The 16,575-nt window shown below is 48.3% G+C and overlaps 1 protein-coding gene across 2 annotated transcripts in view; it reads right to left on the bottom strand.

The window, feature by feature from the left end:
• The window catches only part of dzank1 (double zinc ribbon and ankyrin repeat domains 1), a 46,120-nt gene extending 35,382 nt beyond the window's left edge, over nt 1-10,738 (bottom strand). The window contains exons 1-6 of one of the 2 annotated variants that reach the window (XM_033025738.1): nt 10,619-10,738; nt 9,331-9,531; nt 7,417-7,570; nt 6,439-6,568; nt 4,155-4,254; nt 488-600 (exon numbers count right to left, since the gene is read on the bottom strand). In XM_033025738.1, the coding sequence (XP_032881629.1) occupies nt 488-600; nt 4,155-4,254; nt 6,439-6,568; nt 7,417-7,570; nt 9,331-9,439 (606 nt within the window). In that variant the 5' untranslated portion in view covers nt 9,440-9,531; nt 10,619-10,738. Of the gene's footprint in view, nt 1-487; nt 601-4,154; nt 4,255-6,438; nt 6,569-7,416; nt 7,571-9,302; nt 9,532-10,618 lie in introns of those variants that run through there. The other variant, XM_033025739.1, reaches the window with a different exon arrangement.
• Between the last annotated feature and the right edge of the window lie 5,837 nt (nt 10,739-16,575).

Genomic DNA, 16,575 nt, shown 5'->3' with positions numbered 1-16,575 from the left:
AGAAACAGGCCCTTCAGCCCATCGATTCCACACTGACCATTGATCACCTGTTCACACTATCCCACTTTTGCATCCACTCCCTACACACTATGGGGAATTTACAGAGGGCCAATTAACCTACAAACTCGCACATCTTTAGGATGTGGGAGGAAATTGGAGCACCCAGAGGAAACCCTTGCGGTGACAGCAAGAACGTGCAGACTCCACACAAACAGCACCCAAGGTCTGGATTGAACCCGGGTCTCTGGTGCTGTGAGGCAGCAGCTCTACCAGTTGTGCCACTGTGCTGCCCTTGATGAATAGTATCTGAATGAAAAGCCCTATGAACATTAAATGGTGATTGATCTTAAGGCTGTAGACTAGTCGATAGCTAGGAGTCAAGAACATAAACTACTCAATTCTTGTCAATGCATCCGGTAATATTGCTGCTCATAAGTCAGTTCAAAGGATCTTTATCAGTAAGGTAATGACTTGTCTCTCTATTTACCTGAGATGGGTGTGACTGCGGTTCATGTCCAGTGGCCAGGATTCCTAGTCGGCTGCTTAGGAATCGTGGGCTCTTCAATGATTTGCGAGGATTGCTGCCATCTATCTTCAGGTCTAGTAATAAAGTTACAATGAATACGTGATCACAGCTCCCATCTATAACTGATGTGGAGAATTAATATGACATTTTTACGTTCTAGTTGAGTGTTATGTTGGTACTTTTTCAGTCTCCAATGTCTACTACAAACTTCAACAGATACACCATTGAAAGCATACTGTCGGGTTGCATCATAGCTTGGTTTGGGAACAGCTCTGCCCAAAACTGCAAGAAATTGCAGAGAGTTGTTGATGTGGCCCAGTCCCTCACAGGTCTGTGATGGAAAGGTACATAAGCTTGAAAGCGTTCACCACTAGACTCAGGAACAGCTTCATCCCATCTGTTAACAGACTTCTAAACAGACCTTCCATAAGCTAGATTCACCTTTACCCCATTGAGGACATTGGTCTTTGTCTAGGGAACTGTTACACTATAATGCTGAGAACTATATTCTGCACTCAGTATCTTTCCCTTCACTCTACCTATTGTACTTGAGTATGGGTTTATTAAATTAAGGGTTGAAAGCAAACTCAATGCAAGTATTTATTTCCAGAGGGCATATACAAAAACAGGGATGTAATGCTGAGGCTCAATAAGACGCTGGTATGTCCGCATTTAGAATGTTGTGAGCAATTTCAGGCACCATATCTGAGGAAGAATATGTCCATCTCTGGAGAGCTTGCACGTGCCGTCAGGGTGGGCAAGGTAGGCACTGCCTATCCAGACTAAAATTATAAAATGGTAATTATTAAATATATATAGTAAAGGCACGGGAGAATTATGCCTACCTAAGAGATCGATCTCTTAGGTCGGCATAATTCTCCGCGCCTTTCATGCACAGTACATGTAATACGCGAAAGTATGTGCAGCTCGCGTGCCGTCGACGCTGCTTCAAACCTTCATGACAAGTGGAGCTGAAATTCTGCCTTTGCACCGTGGACTGCGTACTGCACATGTGCAGCAGCTTACTGCGCATGCGCAGCGCAAGTTTCTTGGCGGGTTTTTCAAACATGGATTGCCATTATCTTAAGAGTATCTTAAGAAACAAAGAGAGAAGAATGGAGTTTGTGTACAAATAATGTGGTAAGTAGATTTCTTTGAGCTATATGTTTTTAAATACCATATTTCCTGCCAATCAAGACGTTATTTTTTACCTTACAAATAAGGTACGAAAATTTACCTGCGTCTTGGAGGCCGATCGTTAGGTTGCTGTTAGCCAAGAAAGATAGACTTGGATATCCCTCAGTACAGCAACATCGTTCTTGATATTGCTGTACTGAGGGATAGCCAAGTACATCCCTCATTGCTGGCAGCTGATGGGAAGTGGCTGTAAAGTGGGAAGCGGCTGTAAAAGGACAAAAAGACATCGCCGCTGGGGGGGTGGGGAGAGTTCCTTTCACAGCGTGTGGGGAGTCTGGCCAGGAGTAAAGCTGTGGGGCGGGCAGGAGCGTTGAGAAGGAGAGGTTCGGGGATCATGCCAGCAACCAGCTCAAGAGAGGGTCAGCGGCCGATGGATAACAGGACAGCGGGTGGTGGAGCTTACTCCTGTGTCAGCACGAGTAACCTCAATTGGTCCCGTGTTCGCGCTGACACAGGAGTAAGCTCCATAGCCCGCTGACCCGTTCCGCTCTATGGTCTTTGCTCTTGAGCTGGTCCCCTCAATGGCCGCTCTGCATTGAAAGACATGGACCAGGCAGTGAATGCCATGCAGTGTCACCCAGCGCAGCAAATGAGGCCATGTCCTCCTCCCAGCGGCAGTCGGAATTTAAGGATTTGCGGGAAGCGGCTGACATGAGCGAAGCCGGCGAGCGGCAGGAGAGAGGTGTTCAGACTGAGAGCACTGCCAGAGGTGAGCGGGCCAGCAGAAAGTGCTGAGGTCCCAGCAGCCGCTCGCAGCCACCTGAGCTACTTCCCTCCACAGCCACATTGCAGTGGCTCCGCACCCAGAGCGCAGCGGCAGGAGTGAGTGAGTGAGTTACTGGCATGTTCCCTGACCCCCTCCTTCTCAACGCTCCTGCCCTCCCCGCAACTTTACCCCTGGTCAGACTCTCCGCTGTGAAAGGAACTCTCCCCCCAATTGGTCCCTTGAACTAGTATTGTCATTTAATAAGATCACAACTGATTCAACTTGTCCCGGTGTGCTCCCTTTTTTCCCACCATCTTTCCACCTGCCAGCACACTCCACCCCCCACCCATTCAGTAATTCAGAATGAAGGAGACTTGGAAGCTTTGGGCAAATTGAATTGTCACTTTATTTATTTTTTTTAATTTATTTTTTAGCGTGAGAAATTCAATGTCTCGCCAGGCTTCTTTCAAAAATCTAGCAACTCAAAATGGGGGTGCGTCTTCGACGCAGGTGCGTCTTCATTGCCGGGAAATACGGTACTTTATTAAGAGATATGGCTTTTGAAGACTTTATAAAAGTCGACTGACAGCTTACGGAGAGGAGAACAATCTGTGCATGCGCGGTTAAGATTTTTTAAAAGCCGACTGACTGCCTACCATGAGTATTACTCACGACATGTGCCTGCTGGAGAGGGTCTAGAGGAGGTTTACAAGAATTATCCCAGGTATGAGTAGGATAATCTATGATGAGCGTTTGTCGGCCCTAGGCCTGTACTCGCTGGAGCTTAGAAGAATGAGGGGGCACCTCATTGAAATATACAGAATATTGAAAGGCTTGGATAGAGTGGATGTGGAGAGGATGTTTCCACTAGTGGACGAGTCTTGGACTAGAGGTCCTAGCCTTAGAATTAAAGGACGTTCTTTTAGGAAGGAGATGAGGAGAAGTTTCTTTAGTCAGAGGGCGATGAATCTGTGGAATTCTTTGCCACAGAAGGTTGTAGAGGCCAAGTCAGTGGATATTTTTAAGGCAGAGAGAGAGAGATTAGTACAAGTGTCAGAGGTTATGGGGAGAAGGCAGGAGAATGGGGTTAGGAGACAGATCAGCCATGATTGAATGGCAGAGTAGACGATGGGCCGAATGGCCTAATTCTACTCCTATCACTTATGACATTATATTTATCTACAGCTTAATCGGATCTGATTACCACAACCTTATGACTGTGCCTCGGTATACGTGACAATAATAAATGCAAACCTAAATTATAATTTCTACCAGGAAAAGTGATGGTTTCTTAGAACATAGTACAGCACGGGGACAAAATCTGTGCCAAACATGATGCCTAGTTGGATTGATCTCATCTGCCTGCACATGATCCATATCCCTCTATTCTTCCCCAAGGGATCTTCCTTTATCCCCAGGGTGAAAATATTAAAGACAAGACATAGCTTTAAGGTGACAGATGCGAAGTTTAAAGGAGATGTTCAGGACAAGTTTTTAAAAAAAGAGGGTGCTTTGTACTTGGAACGGGCTGCATGGGGTGGTGGTGGAGGCAGATACGATAGTGCTGTTTTATTTTCAATGTTTGGACTAGGCTGCATTGGGGATTGGGCGAATGTGAACTGCTGGTTCATGGGAAGGTGTTGTGATGACAAGCTTTCTAGTTAATGCCAACCAATTATAAACCAAACGAAAATAGTAAACCAACAAATTCTCCAGACTACCTACCTTGATATGTATGAGCTGCATCCTCCCAGGCAAGGCTGCTCCCCTTGTTTGGAGCTGAATCACATTCCAGTGGGGGAGCTGACAGCCTCTCCAGAGTTTCCTACAGTGGCAAGATGATTTGTCACAAGAAAGCAGTCATTGTGCATGGTGACATTCAGCATGTATAGCTAACATTCAGTATGTCACCAAATACTATCGAACTTCTATTGGGGGACAGTGGAGAACATATCGACTGGTTACATCATGGCATGGTCAGGAATGAAGACGACTGGAAAAAGTGGTGAACACTGGCCGGTGCATCATGGGTACTGACCTCCCCAACATCGAAAAGATCTACAGGAGTCACTGTCTCAGAAAGGCAGCCCGCATCATCAGACACTCACATCACCTTGGCCACGTTCACATCTCACTCCTGCCATTGGGAAGAAGGTGTAGGAGCCTGAAAACTGTAACATCCAGTTTCAGGGACTGTTTCTTCCCTACAACCATCAGGTTATTAAACACTACAAACTCCAAATAGGCTCCGAACTACATAGAATTGAGAGCATTGTTTTTGACTTTGCACTATTATTGCTTGTTTATTTGTCTATTTTATATATACACTAGACTAAGTGGGACCCGTTGTGTCCCGGTCACACGGGAGGCCTTGTCCCCCAACGCAACCTATTCCCCGAAGCAATATTCCGCCACTCACCCGGGGGGGTGTGGGGGAGGGGGGATGTGGGGGAGGAGGGGTGTGGGGGAGGGGGGGTGTGTGGGAGGGGGGGTGTGGGGGAGGGGGGGTGTGGGGGATTGGGGTGGGGGGGAAAGGGGGTGGGGGGGAAGTGGGGAGGGGGAAGGAGGGGTGTGGGGCTCGCAGTCTGCTCACCCCGCACCTTCAGCTTTCGGCCTAATGCGGCAGATCCCGGTCCCTCTCCGGCTTCACTCAGAGGCTTCCGGTTCAACTCAGGAGCGCGCTGGTCGCCGCAGAAACAGCCCGCGAGCTGCTGACTCCCCGCGAGCCGCTCAACACACTGCGCCCCTTCAGCTTTTTATTCTCCTCGCCGCGTTATTGACAGCGGGCCCAATAGGGACGATTTTTAAACCTTCAAAACTTTTGTACTATTTCACCGATCGGAAAAAAACTTATTTGACTTGCAGCAGAGGAGAATGGTGAGTAAGGTGTTGAAAAATCGTAGCGCTATGAGGGATCGTTTTTGCGCAAATTTAATTACAACGCAGACCGGAATTGGTCAAGATGAGAGTTTTAGTAATAGTATAGATGATAGATATATACACACACACACACACACACTGAAAACTTGTTTTGTTGTTCAGCATGAGTTTTACCAAATACTATGTTTACATATCTGCTGTGCTGCTGCAAGTAAGAATTTCATTGTTCCGTTTCAGGATATATGACAATAAAACACTCTTGAACTTGAACCTGTACAGATGGAGGAAAAAGGGTGGACTTTTGAGACAATAGGGAAAGGTTACCAGGTAGCAAGAATAATAAAACAATATCAGTTTTCTGAACGTGACTGAAGTTGGGGGATAATTGCAGTTTCCTGCAAAGCTCTGCTCATGAGGCTGGGCCTAGTAACAGTGATGATCACTGTTTGCGGATGGGTTCTTATTTTGTCAGTTCTGTCCTTCAGAAGAGCCAGCAGGAGGGGAGGGTCTCTCCTTGTCCCAATCGCAAGATGGTGCCGGAGCGCAGCGACTCTGTGTGCTCTTCCCAGAGGATGTACTTTCATCGCTCTTGTCCCCTGAAGCCCATTGGTGTCTACTGCCTCTCCTGCCCCTCTCCACCATTGCACACTGCTGCCACCCATTCCCGCTGTTGTTTGGAAGGTCATGGATTCAAATGCCAAGCAAGTGAGTTCAGCGCATAGCTCAGGCTGATACTCCAGTGCAGTGCTGTAGATAGGTGGAATTTCCGAAGTATTCTCAATTTCATAAGGTGTAAAACGTAAGCCTACTCTACCCTTTTTTGGACTCAAAAGTACTTATCTCCATTCCAAATGTCAAAGACTAGAGGGCAAAGGTTTAAGGCGAGAGAGGAAAAGCTTAAAGGAGATGCGCTGAGTTCCTCCAGCACGTTGTGTTTTGCTTCAGATTCCTGTATTTGCAGTTCTTTTTGTACCCATATATTGATCTGGACATTACACCCATGTTACAGATAAGTGGCAAGGTAAAGCAAGATTATTTTTTTGTTCCAAACCGGTGGAAGAAAATGCAACTCTCAACTGGCACTTTGTGAATGAAACCTCATCTCCTGTACACACCAGCACAAGCTCACCTGTTGGGAAAGTTCCTTTCTGTAATCCTGGAGGAAATTCTCCCCATCATCTTCCAACATGTCCGCTGCACTGGGCGGCAGGTACTCGACTAGAAACACCTTAGTCACCACACCGCTCTCCCGACCATCTCTATAAAAGTCACAGATGAAAAAAACTTTGTACAGTAGTCTTGAGAACGATGGTACAATATAGAAACAAGGAACTGCAGATACTGATTTACAAAGTGCTGGAGTATCTCAGCGGATCAGGCAGCATCTCTGGAGATAGCCAAGTTGGAGAACATGGAATTTGCATTAAATGTTGTACTCTTTATCCTTTATCTGTACACTGTGGACAGTTTGATTGTAATCATGTATTGTTTTTTTTAAACTGGATAGCACGCTCAAAAGCGTTTCACTGACCTTGATACGCGTGACAATAATAAACTAAACTAAGTGACATTTTGGGCACAGTGTTACAGTAAACCAGCAGGTCAGGCAGCCCGAAATCTCACACATATCCATGTTCTCCAGAGATGCTGCCTGACCCGCTGAATTACTCCAGCACTTAGAATGTTACAATACAGTACTTCATTAAGACACGGGGGAACCAGGAAATGGGCAGATTAAAATGATGTTTAAAATCTAATGCAGCATGTGTAATAATATAATTTGTAGGATGAAAACTTAAATTTAAAGCAGTAGAAGAAAAACTAAAGTATATATTTTTTAGCACAGAGGGTGGTGAGTGCATGGAACACACTGCCAGGGGTGATGGTGGAGGCAGATACAATAGATAGGCTCATGGATATGTAGGGAATGGAGGGATATCAATCATGTACAAGCAGATGAGATCAGTTTAAAGTTCCGCACAAACAATGGGGGCCGAATGGGCCGTTCCTGTGCTGTACTGTTCTATGTTTTATGTTAAACAATTTCAGGATTTATACTTTTTGATCCTACTTTCTAGTTTTCATGACAGATACTTTGTTGGTTTACCTAGAGACAGCCAGAGCTTTCACAGTCCCTTTGCCTGCTGGCAATGTGAACGGTCTTCTGTACTTGAAGGTGGAGCTGTGCCCTTTGCTTGGTTTCTTCAGGGGTTGAGGTCGGCTGCCACTTATGGTGTAGAAAATGTCTACATTTTGAGTGTCTGTTAAATATAAAGTTAAATAACTTAAGAAAGGAGCTTGTGTCTGTAAATAAATATATAAATATTTTCGACCACTTTCGAGTGGAAAGCTGGATTGTCTTCTTCAGAGTAAAGAAGATGGCAAAGAAAGTTAGGGAGAAAATAGAGGGAATCACAATCATGAGTGTTGAATTTCAGATGTACTGTCAAAGGAGCAATAATTTTTTTACTTGGAGCAGAATGGAGGACCAATACACACAGATAATTTATAATAAACAAAAAAGTAATTAATTAATAGCCCCAATAATACTGCAACCTTCCATAAGCTAGAGTACTGTCGATTCACCTCTACCCCATTGCGGACATTGGACTTTGTCTCTGGAACTGATACGCTACAATGCTGAGAACTATATTCTACACTCTGTATCCTGCCCTTTGCTCTATCTATTGTTCTAGTTTGACTCGATTGTATTTATGTATGGTATTATCTGATCAGATTGGATGACATGCAAAACAAAGCTTTACACTGTACCTTGGCACACGTGACCTTAATAATATCACAAACTGTTAGTTCGCCTTGCTGGATGTTGTAAGATTGGTGGGCGGCACGACTCTCGTCAGCAGCGGCCTCTGCAGTCCGTCTGTGTTTTATTATTTTTTGTCTCGTTTTTATGTAGTTTTTGTTATTTTTTTTGTTGGGGTATGTGTGTGGGGGGGTGGGGGTGGTGTGGGGGGGGAGGGGGTAACTTTAAAATCTTTCCCCTGCACGGGAGACCCGACCTTTTCTTTGTCGGGTCTCCGTTGTCGTTGGGGCTGCAACGTGCAGCGGCCTCCAATAGGAACGACCTGGGGTTCCAGCTGCGGAGCTGCCGACTACTCACCGTCACGGGGCTGGCCGAGTCCGGAGCAGGTGGAGCGGTGGTGGACGCTGCTGCCACCCGACCTCCGGAGTTTCGGAGGCTGCAACTGCGGGTTTGGCGGACGGCGGCACCGGGAGCCCGCGGGTCCCTGCTGGGTGACCGCTTTTCGGGGCTTCCGCAACGGCGACTTCTCCCGCCCGAGTTGCGGGGTTGAAGATTACCTGAGCGGGGCCTACATCACCGCCCCGCGCGGCTTGGAATGGCCGCGGGACTCTGCGAGCGCACGCCGGGGGCTCTAACACCAAGACCCGGTGCGCGACCTTGCATCACCCGGCGTGGCTTTAATGGCCGCGGGACAATCGCCATCGCCAGCCGGGGGCTTTGACTTTGACTCTGACATGGGGGGGGAAGAGTGCAGTGGAGAGATAAGTTTTTTTGCCTTCCATCACAACGATGTGATGGATGTTTGTGTAAACTGTGTTGTGTCTCGGGTCTTTTTGTTTTGTAATGTATGGCTGCAGAAACGACATTTCGTTTGGACCTCAAGGGGTCCAAATGACAATAAATTGAATTGAATTGAATTGAATTGAATTATTATCATCCAGATTGAATTTTGTAAACTTAAACCTCTTAAACACCATTCCACTATTATATCAGCCCCCATCACCATCCCTGGCAGCACATTCCAGGCACCCACCACCGTCTGTGTAAAAACACTTCTCCTGCACATCTCCTTTAAACAAAAGGGGATAAAAGAGTGCAAAGTGTTTGGATAGTAAAGGTTTTCCCTGTACCTCAGTACGGGTGACAATAATAAACTTCAACCCACAAAGAAAGCATGTACATGCCCTCCCTTGTATTTTTTGGCTTGCCCCCAGCTTCTGTTCTTTTACCTGACTTTCTTGTCCAGAAATCTCTTACCTGACTTGATTGCGATCGGGGTGTTAGTATCGATTTCATGCTTGGCTTTGCCTGGCAAAGGCACCCGCAAGGGGATGACATGTGGCACTGCGATAGATCCGGCCGTCATACCAACCCAGGGGACACCCAGCCACAGGGGCAGTAGGGCAGCTGTTAGAAACACCACCCACTATTAATTCCACTCAGCTTGGCCAGAGGGAACTGCTGACAACAAAGAGAGGATATCACTCACAAACATTTAACAAATTTAACAGCTCACTTCCTCCCTCTCCAACCCTACTCACCCTCTCCCCTACCCCTCCAGCCCCACTTCCCCTCCAACCCCACACTCCCTCCCTCTCCAGCCCCACTCACCCTGACCCCGACCCACTCACCCCCTTCAGCGCCACTCACCCTCTCCCTCTCCAGCCCCACTCATCCTCTCCAGCCCCCCTCACCCCCTCCAGCCCCACTCACCCCCTCCCTCTCCAGCCCCACTCACCCCCTCCAGCCCCCCTCACCCCCTCCCTCTCCAGCCCCCCTCACCCTCCAGCCCCACTCACCCCCTCCCTCTCCAGCCCCCCTCACCCTCTCCAGCCCCCCTCCCCCTCCAGCCCCCCTCACCCCCTACAGCCCCCTCACCCCTCCCTCTCCAGCCCCACTCACCCCTCCCCCTCCAGCCCCACTCACCCCCTCCCGCTCCATCCCCTCCAGCCCCACTCACCCCCTCCCCCTCCAGCCCCCCTCCAGCCCCATTCACCCCCTCCCTCTCCAGCCCCCCTCACCCCCTCCAGCCCCCCTCACCCGCCCCACTCACCCCTCCCCCTCCAGCCCCACTCACCCCCTCCCTCTCCAGCCCCACTCACCCCTCCCCCTCCAGCCCCACTCACCCCCTCCCGCTCCATCCCCTCCAGCCCCCCTCCAGCCCCATTCACCCCCTCCCTCTCCAGCCCCACTCACCCCCTCCAGCCCCCCTCACCCTCCAGCCCACTCACCCCTCCCCCTCCAGCCCCACTCACCCCCTTCCTTCTCCAGCCCCACTCACCCCCTCCCTCTCCAGCCCCACTCACCCCCTCCAGCCCCACTCACCCCCTCCCCCTCCAGCCCCACTCACCCCCTCCCCCTCCAGCCCCACTCACCCCTCCAGCCCCACTCAGCCCCACTCACCCCCTCCCCATCCAGCCCCACTCACCCCCTCCCTCTCCAGCCCCCCTCACCCTCCAGCCCCACTCACCCCCTCCAGCCCCACTCAGCCCCACTCACCCCCTCCCCATCCAGCCCCACTCACCCCCCCTCCAGCCCCACTCACCCCCTCCAGCGCCGTCACTTCTCCGCTTCGCTGCCACCAGCAACGGCACAACACGCCTCCGCCTCCGCCTCTGATTGCCTGGCCATGGTCGCTGGGACGACCCACCCGAGCCAATCCGACCGCCTCTTACAGCGACACCAGCAACCGGCGGCGTGCATGGATACCGCGCCTGCGCACTGCGAGCCGCGATTGCACCCTAGATAGACACAAACAAACAAACTAGATCATCTTGTAGCGCTATCGTGTACCTTTTGGCGTAATTTCCAAATCACACTCACAGACACACAGGCACGGATACTAGATCATCTGGTATGTTTGGACACAAAAAGCTGGAGCACAAAAAAAACACGGAGATTCAGGGGAGAGGGAAACTAGAGATGTGGAAGCAGAAGGTGTGTAAACAGTCAAGCTGTCTCCTGCCATCCCCCCGCCCTCGGGCTCCTCCTCCTCCTCCCCTTTTCCTTCCTTCTCCCCCCCACCCCCCATCAGTCTGAAGAAGGGTTTCGGCCCGAAATGTCGCCTATTTCCTTCGCTCCATAGATGCTGCTGCACCCGCTGAGTTTCTCCAGCATTTTTGTGTGTAAACGACATATCGTTTGCCTTAATCTGTCGTTTTCACACCTTACCCTTCTACATCTCCAGACTCCCTCTCCCCTGACTCTCAGTCTGAAGAAGGGTCTCGATCCGAAACGCCACCCATTCCTACTATCCAGAGATGCTGCCGGTCCCGCTGAGTTACTCCAGCATTTTGGGTCTATCTTCCCTACTCCAGAGAATGATTGTGGTCAATGGGATTAAGGGTTAGACCGGGCTATGGGTTAGGGCTCTTCAGCTCAACTCGCCCATGCGCACCATGATTCTCCTTACAACAATGTAACAAATCTCTCATTGCACTGGGAGGCCTGTCATTTGGTAACATTGTAACGGGCAGGGCAAATGGAATTGGATTTTTTAAAGTGAAAAGTCACATTTTTAAAGTTTAAAATGTGAATAATGTAAAATATACCATCAATCTGAACGAAACTTGGCTAATGCACACCACAAGACAATGGTGAGTAAGGTGGGGCGAAAATTGTAGCGCTATCGTGTACCGTTTTGGCGTAATGTCCAAATCACACTCACAGACACACAGGCATACTAACAAACAAGATGAGAGTTTTAGTAATATACTAGACCAAGTGTGACCCATTGGGTCCCGCTCCCACAACACAATATTCCACCACTCACACGTTCCCCAAACGCAACCCGTTCCCCAACGCAATATTCCACCACTCACCCATAGCTCCCAACTGCGCATGCGAGGGTCATTTCCCCTCATCCCCCAGCACTCCCTCCCCCTCCTCGTCACCCTCCCTCTTTTTTCCCCTCACTCCCTCCCTCACCTCTCCCTCCCTCTCCTTTTCCCTACCCTCAGTCACTCCCTCCCTCCCTCCATAACCCCTCTCCCCACCCTACCCCCCTCCTCTCCCTCTATCTCCCTGCTCATTGCACTGGGAGTCCTGTCATTTGTAACATTGTAACGGGCAGGAGCAGGGGAAGTGGAATTGGATTATTTAAAAGTGAAAAGTGAATGTTTTAAAGTATAAAATGTGAATAACATAAAATCAGGGCCGGATTTACGTATAAGGTTCACAAGCTTAAGCTTAGGGCCTCGAGATCTAGGGGGGTCTCGGCAGGGCCGGATTTACCTATAGGCTTCATAAACTGATAGGCTTCATAAACTGAAGCCTAGGACATCAAAATCTAGGGGACCTCCGGCCAAGGTGTTTTTTTCCCCAGAGTAAAAAAAATCCAGAGAAAAAAAAAATTGGAGCGGTATCAGCGTTTTCACTTTGACGGAAATTACCAGAAATTCAGGTTCCGGCCCGATGGAAGTTTTGGGGGGAAAAATTGCAACCATCCGCGCCTGCACAGTTGGGGGAAGCCGGTGACGCAGTAGCGATGCAGAATGACGCTGTCTCTCCTCGCGTGCGCAGTGGGCCTGGGCGGGTTCAGATCTCCATTTGCACTCCACACAATCACCTCGATGCCTCATGTCTACCAAAGATCCAGGTGTCTACTCCAGGTAAGTAGTGGAATATTGCGTTGCGGGAATGCCCGTTTCTCCGGGCCAGGGGGAGCTGCGGTGTCTGCGGTGCGGAGTCGGAGCCTCGTGTGTGGGAGGGAGAGAGAGGGGGATGGAGGGAGAGGGGGGGATTGTGAGAGGGGAAAGGGGGGTTGAGACAGAGGGGGGAGAGAGAGGGAGGGGAGGAGGAAAGAGAGAGAGATGGGGAGGGAGAGAGAGGTGGAGGGAGGGAGAAGGAGGAGGGGGAGAGGGAAAGGGGGATTATCTTCAGTGAGATTGCAAAATTAAGGTAGGTTTTAGAGCAATTATATATTTTTCTCCATATGAATAATATCAAACAATTGGAACTGCTTTGTTTTCCTTGATAACAATACCGAAAAAATATGTATTCCAAAGTTTGCGACTTTCATTTTGCATCATATTTTTAATGTGCACACACTAACACAGTCGAACAGTAACAGGCAATCAAATCAACACACAAAAAAAGGTTTTATTTACTGCAAAAACTTACAGTATTTTATTTGCAGTGTTTGCATGCTGCTTTATAACATTTTACATAACATTTTACAGTACAACTTGATTATTAAAACAAGGACAGCTTCAATTCTTGATTAAAAAAAAGTATACAACAATGATCCCAATCATCCCATTCCAACCACTCATTACTCTTCACTAAACCAAAATTATTTCTGAAATATTGGTCATAAATTTAGTGCAAAAATGCTCCAAAATAAGGCTCAGAGTGCACCAGAGAGCATCTAAAACCTCGGCCGCAAGGGTCTTTGAGCTTCACGCTTGTGATATGCACTGCATGCACTTATTTCACATAACATTTTTGTAATCCTGCCATGCCACCCCCCTTTTTGAAAAGCTTTGTATGGGCCTGGTGTATAATATTTTTGATACTGTTATAGGCCTTTCCTACATATGCTGTCACAACGTACTGTAGTCTCTAAACAACACCAGTAATTTTCCTTGCCCTCCATTTCAGAATAATAGTGTTTGAAGCCGATAACTCGACATTAGCACTGGCAATAAATAAAAAGAGCAGCTTTCCAGCCCTTATCTCATTGGCTAATGCTCGGCTGCACATCGGTGTCAATCTGGTGGACTCTTCCATCTTCCTCTCGTCGTGGGCGTGGGGGATTGGGAGGGGCCTCACAAGTGGAATAGCCTAGGGCCTCTCTTCATCTAAATCCGGCCCTGCGTAAAATATAACATCAGTCAGAACGAAACTTGGCTAATGCACGCCATGGGACAATGGTGAGTAAGGTAGGCCAAAAATTGTAGCGCTATTGTGTACCGTTTTGGAGTAATGTCAGGATCACACTCATCCCAGACATACTCACAGACACACAAACAAGATGATAGATAGAGATAGAGATAGTCAGATAGTCAGACAGACCAAACATGGGCAGATGAGATGTAGATGGGGCATCTTGATTGGCATGGGCAAATTGGGCCAAAGAGCCTGCTTTTAGAGACACACACACACACAGTGCAGGGGTAACTGTCACGCAGCATCTCTGGAGAACATGAATAGGTGACATTACGGGTCGGGACCCTTCTTCAGACTGATTGTAGTCTGATTACGGTCACAGTCACAGAGGCCGATGTCATAAGATCTTTCAAGTCAAGTCAAGTTTATTTGTCACATACACATACGAGATGTGCAGTGAAATGAAAGTGGCAATGCTCGCGGACTTTTGTGCAAAAAGACAAACAACCAAACAACCAAACAAACTACAATCATAACACACATATTCTTTTACATAATAAATAATGGAAGGAAAAACGTTCAGTAGAGTTAGTTTCTGGTGAGATAGATGTTTACAGTCCGAATGGCCTCTGGGAAGAAACTCCTTCTCAACCTCTCCGTTCTCACCGCATGGCAATGGAGGCGTTTGCCTGACCGTAGCAGCTGGAACCCTTGGAATGAGCCTGGACCTGATGGTATACCCGGTCGATTTCTCAAAACCTGTGCAGACCAACTGGCTGGAGTTTTTGCGGACATTTTCAACCTGAGGACTGAGGTTCCCATCTGCTTTAAGAGGGCATCAATAATACCGGTGCCCAAGAAGAGTAAGGTGACGTGCCTCAACGACTATTGACTAGCGGCACTAACGTCGGTGGTGATGAAGTGGTTTGAGAAGCTGGTTATGATGCATATCAACTCCTACCTCGACAAGAACCTTGACCCACTACAATTCGCCTACCGCCACAACAGGTCAACGGAGGATGTGACCTCACTGGCTCTCCACTCCGCATTGGACCACTTGGACAATAAAAACACATAAGTGAGGCTGCTGTTTATTGACTACAGCTCAGCGTTCAATACCATCATCCCCTCCAAGCTGGTTACCAAGCTTATGGTCTATGCGCATCCCTCTGCAATTGGATCCTCGACTTCCTCATCCACAGACTAGTCGACCATCTGTTTGAATTGACAGAAACACTTCATCCTCAGTAACAATCAGTATGGGAGCACCTCAATAGCTGTATGCTCAGACCCCTGCTTTACTCACTCTATACTTATGACTATGTAGCCGGATATAGTGCGAACTGCATCATCAAGTTCGCCGACGAATTACAGATGGCGACAAGTCAGAGTATAGAAGTGAGATCGACCAAATGGTGCCAGCACAACAACCTGGCTCTCAACACCAGTAAAACCAAGGAACTAATTGTGGACTTTGGTAGAGGAAGGATGAGAACTCACAATCCTGTTTACATCAACGGGTACATCCAACGATGGTGGAGAGGGTCAAAAACGTCAAATTCCTGGGTATGCATATTTTCAAAGATCTTTCCTGGTCCCAGCACACTAATGCAATTATGAAGAAGGCACGTCAACGCCTTTACTTCCTGCGAAGACTACGGAGATTTGGGATGTCAACGAGGATTCTCTTGAACTTCTACAGGTGCACAGTAGAGAGCATACTGACTGGTTGCATCATGGCCTGGTTCGGCAATTTGAACGTCCAGGAACGGAATAGACTGCACAAAGTTGTGACCATTGCCCAGTCCATCACCGGCTCTGACCTCCCCACCATCGAAGGGATCTATCGGTTGCTGCCTCAAAAAGGCAGCCAACATCATCAAAGACCCACACCATCCTGGCCACTCATTTCACCACTACCATCGGGAGGAAGGTACAGGAGCCTGAAAACTGTAACGTCCAGGTTCAGGAACAGCTTCTTCACTACTGCCTACGGCTTCCCTACAGCTATTAAACACGGCAACAAATAAGCTCTGAACTGCAACAGACTATTACTATTATTGCACTATATTTGTTTATTTATTGAGTATGTGTGTGTATGTGTGTATATACACACTGAACTGTTCTTTTTTCTCTCTCGTTATGTACTATGTTTACATATTCTGTTGTGCTGCAGCAACTAAGAATTTCATTGTCCTATCTGGGACATATGACAATAAAACACTCTTGATTCATAATCTCTGTTACGAAATAAAAAATATGATGGCCAATTCAAGGACTGTTCAGTGGGATGAAGCATGGCCTGTTGTACACTTCACTGCCATTTCACACTATCCGCAGCTCCTTGTGTTAAATGTATGATGGTTGTCACCACAGAATTCACTATTTACAATAGAGCCAGAGATATTTTCCCAAACTGTGGTTAAAATCAAAGATATCTTTGGTTAAAATGAACTTTAAAACAGCATCTGCAGCAGCCGGCGCGCCGAACGTAGCTCAGGACCGGCAGTTGTTCCCGCAGAAGGCCAGGGCAGAGGCAGAGGCTCCGGGGGAGGCGTCTCCTCTCTCACCCTCCTCCTCCCCCACCCAATACTCCCCCTCTACCCACCGGGTCGAAGCTTACCGGGGTAGGCCGTGTCCTGACCCCGGCAACGGACTATGGACGGCGTCAGG

This window comes from Amblyraja radiata, chromosome 8 (assembly GCF_010909765.2).
Source record: "Amblyraja radiata isolate CabotCenter1 chromosome 8, sAmbRad1.1.pri, whole genome shotgun sequence".
In the NCBI taxonomy this organism is placed as follows: Eukaryota; Metazoa; Chordata; class Chondrichthyes; order Rajiformes; family Rajidae; genus Amblyraja; species Amblyraja radiata.
The sequence above is the reverse complement of the archived record's forward strand: the minus strand, read 5'-3'. Positions and strand labels throughout refer to the sequence as shown.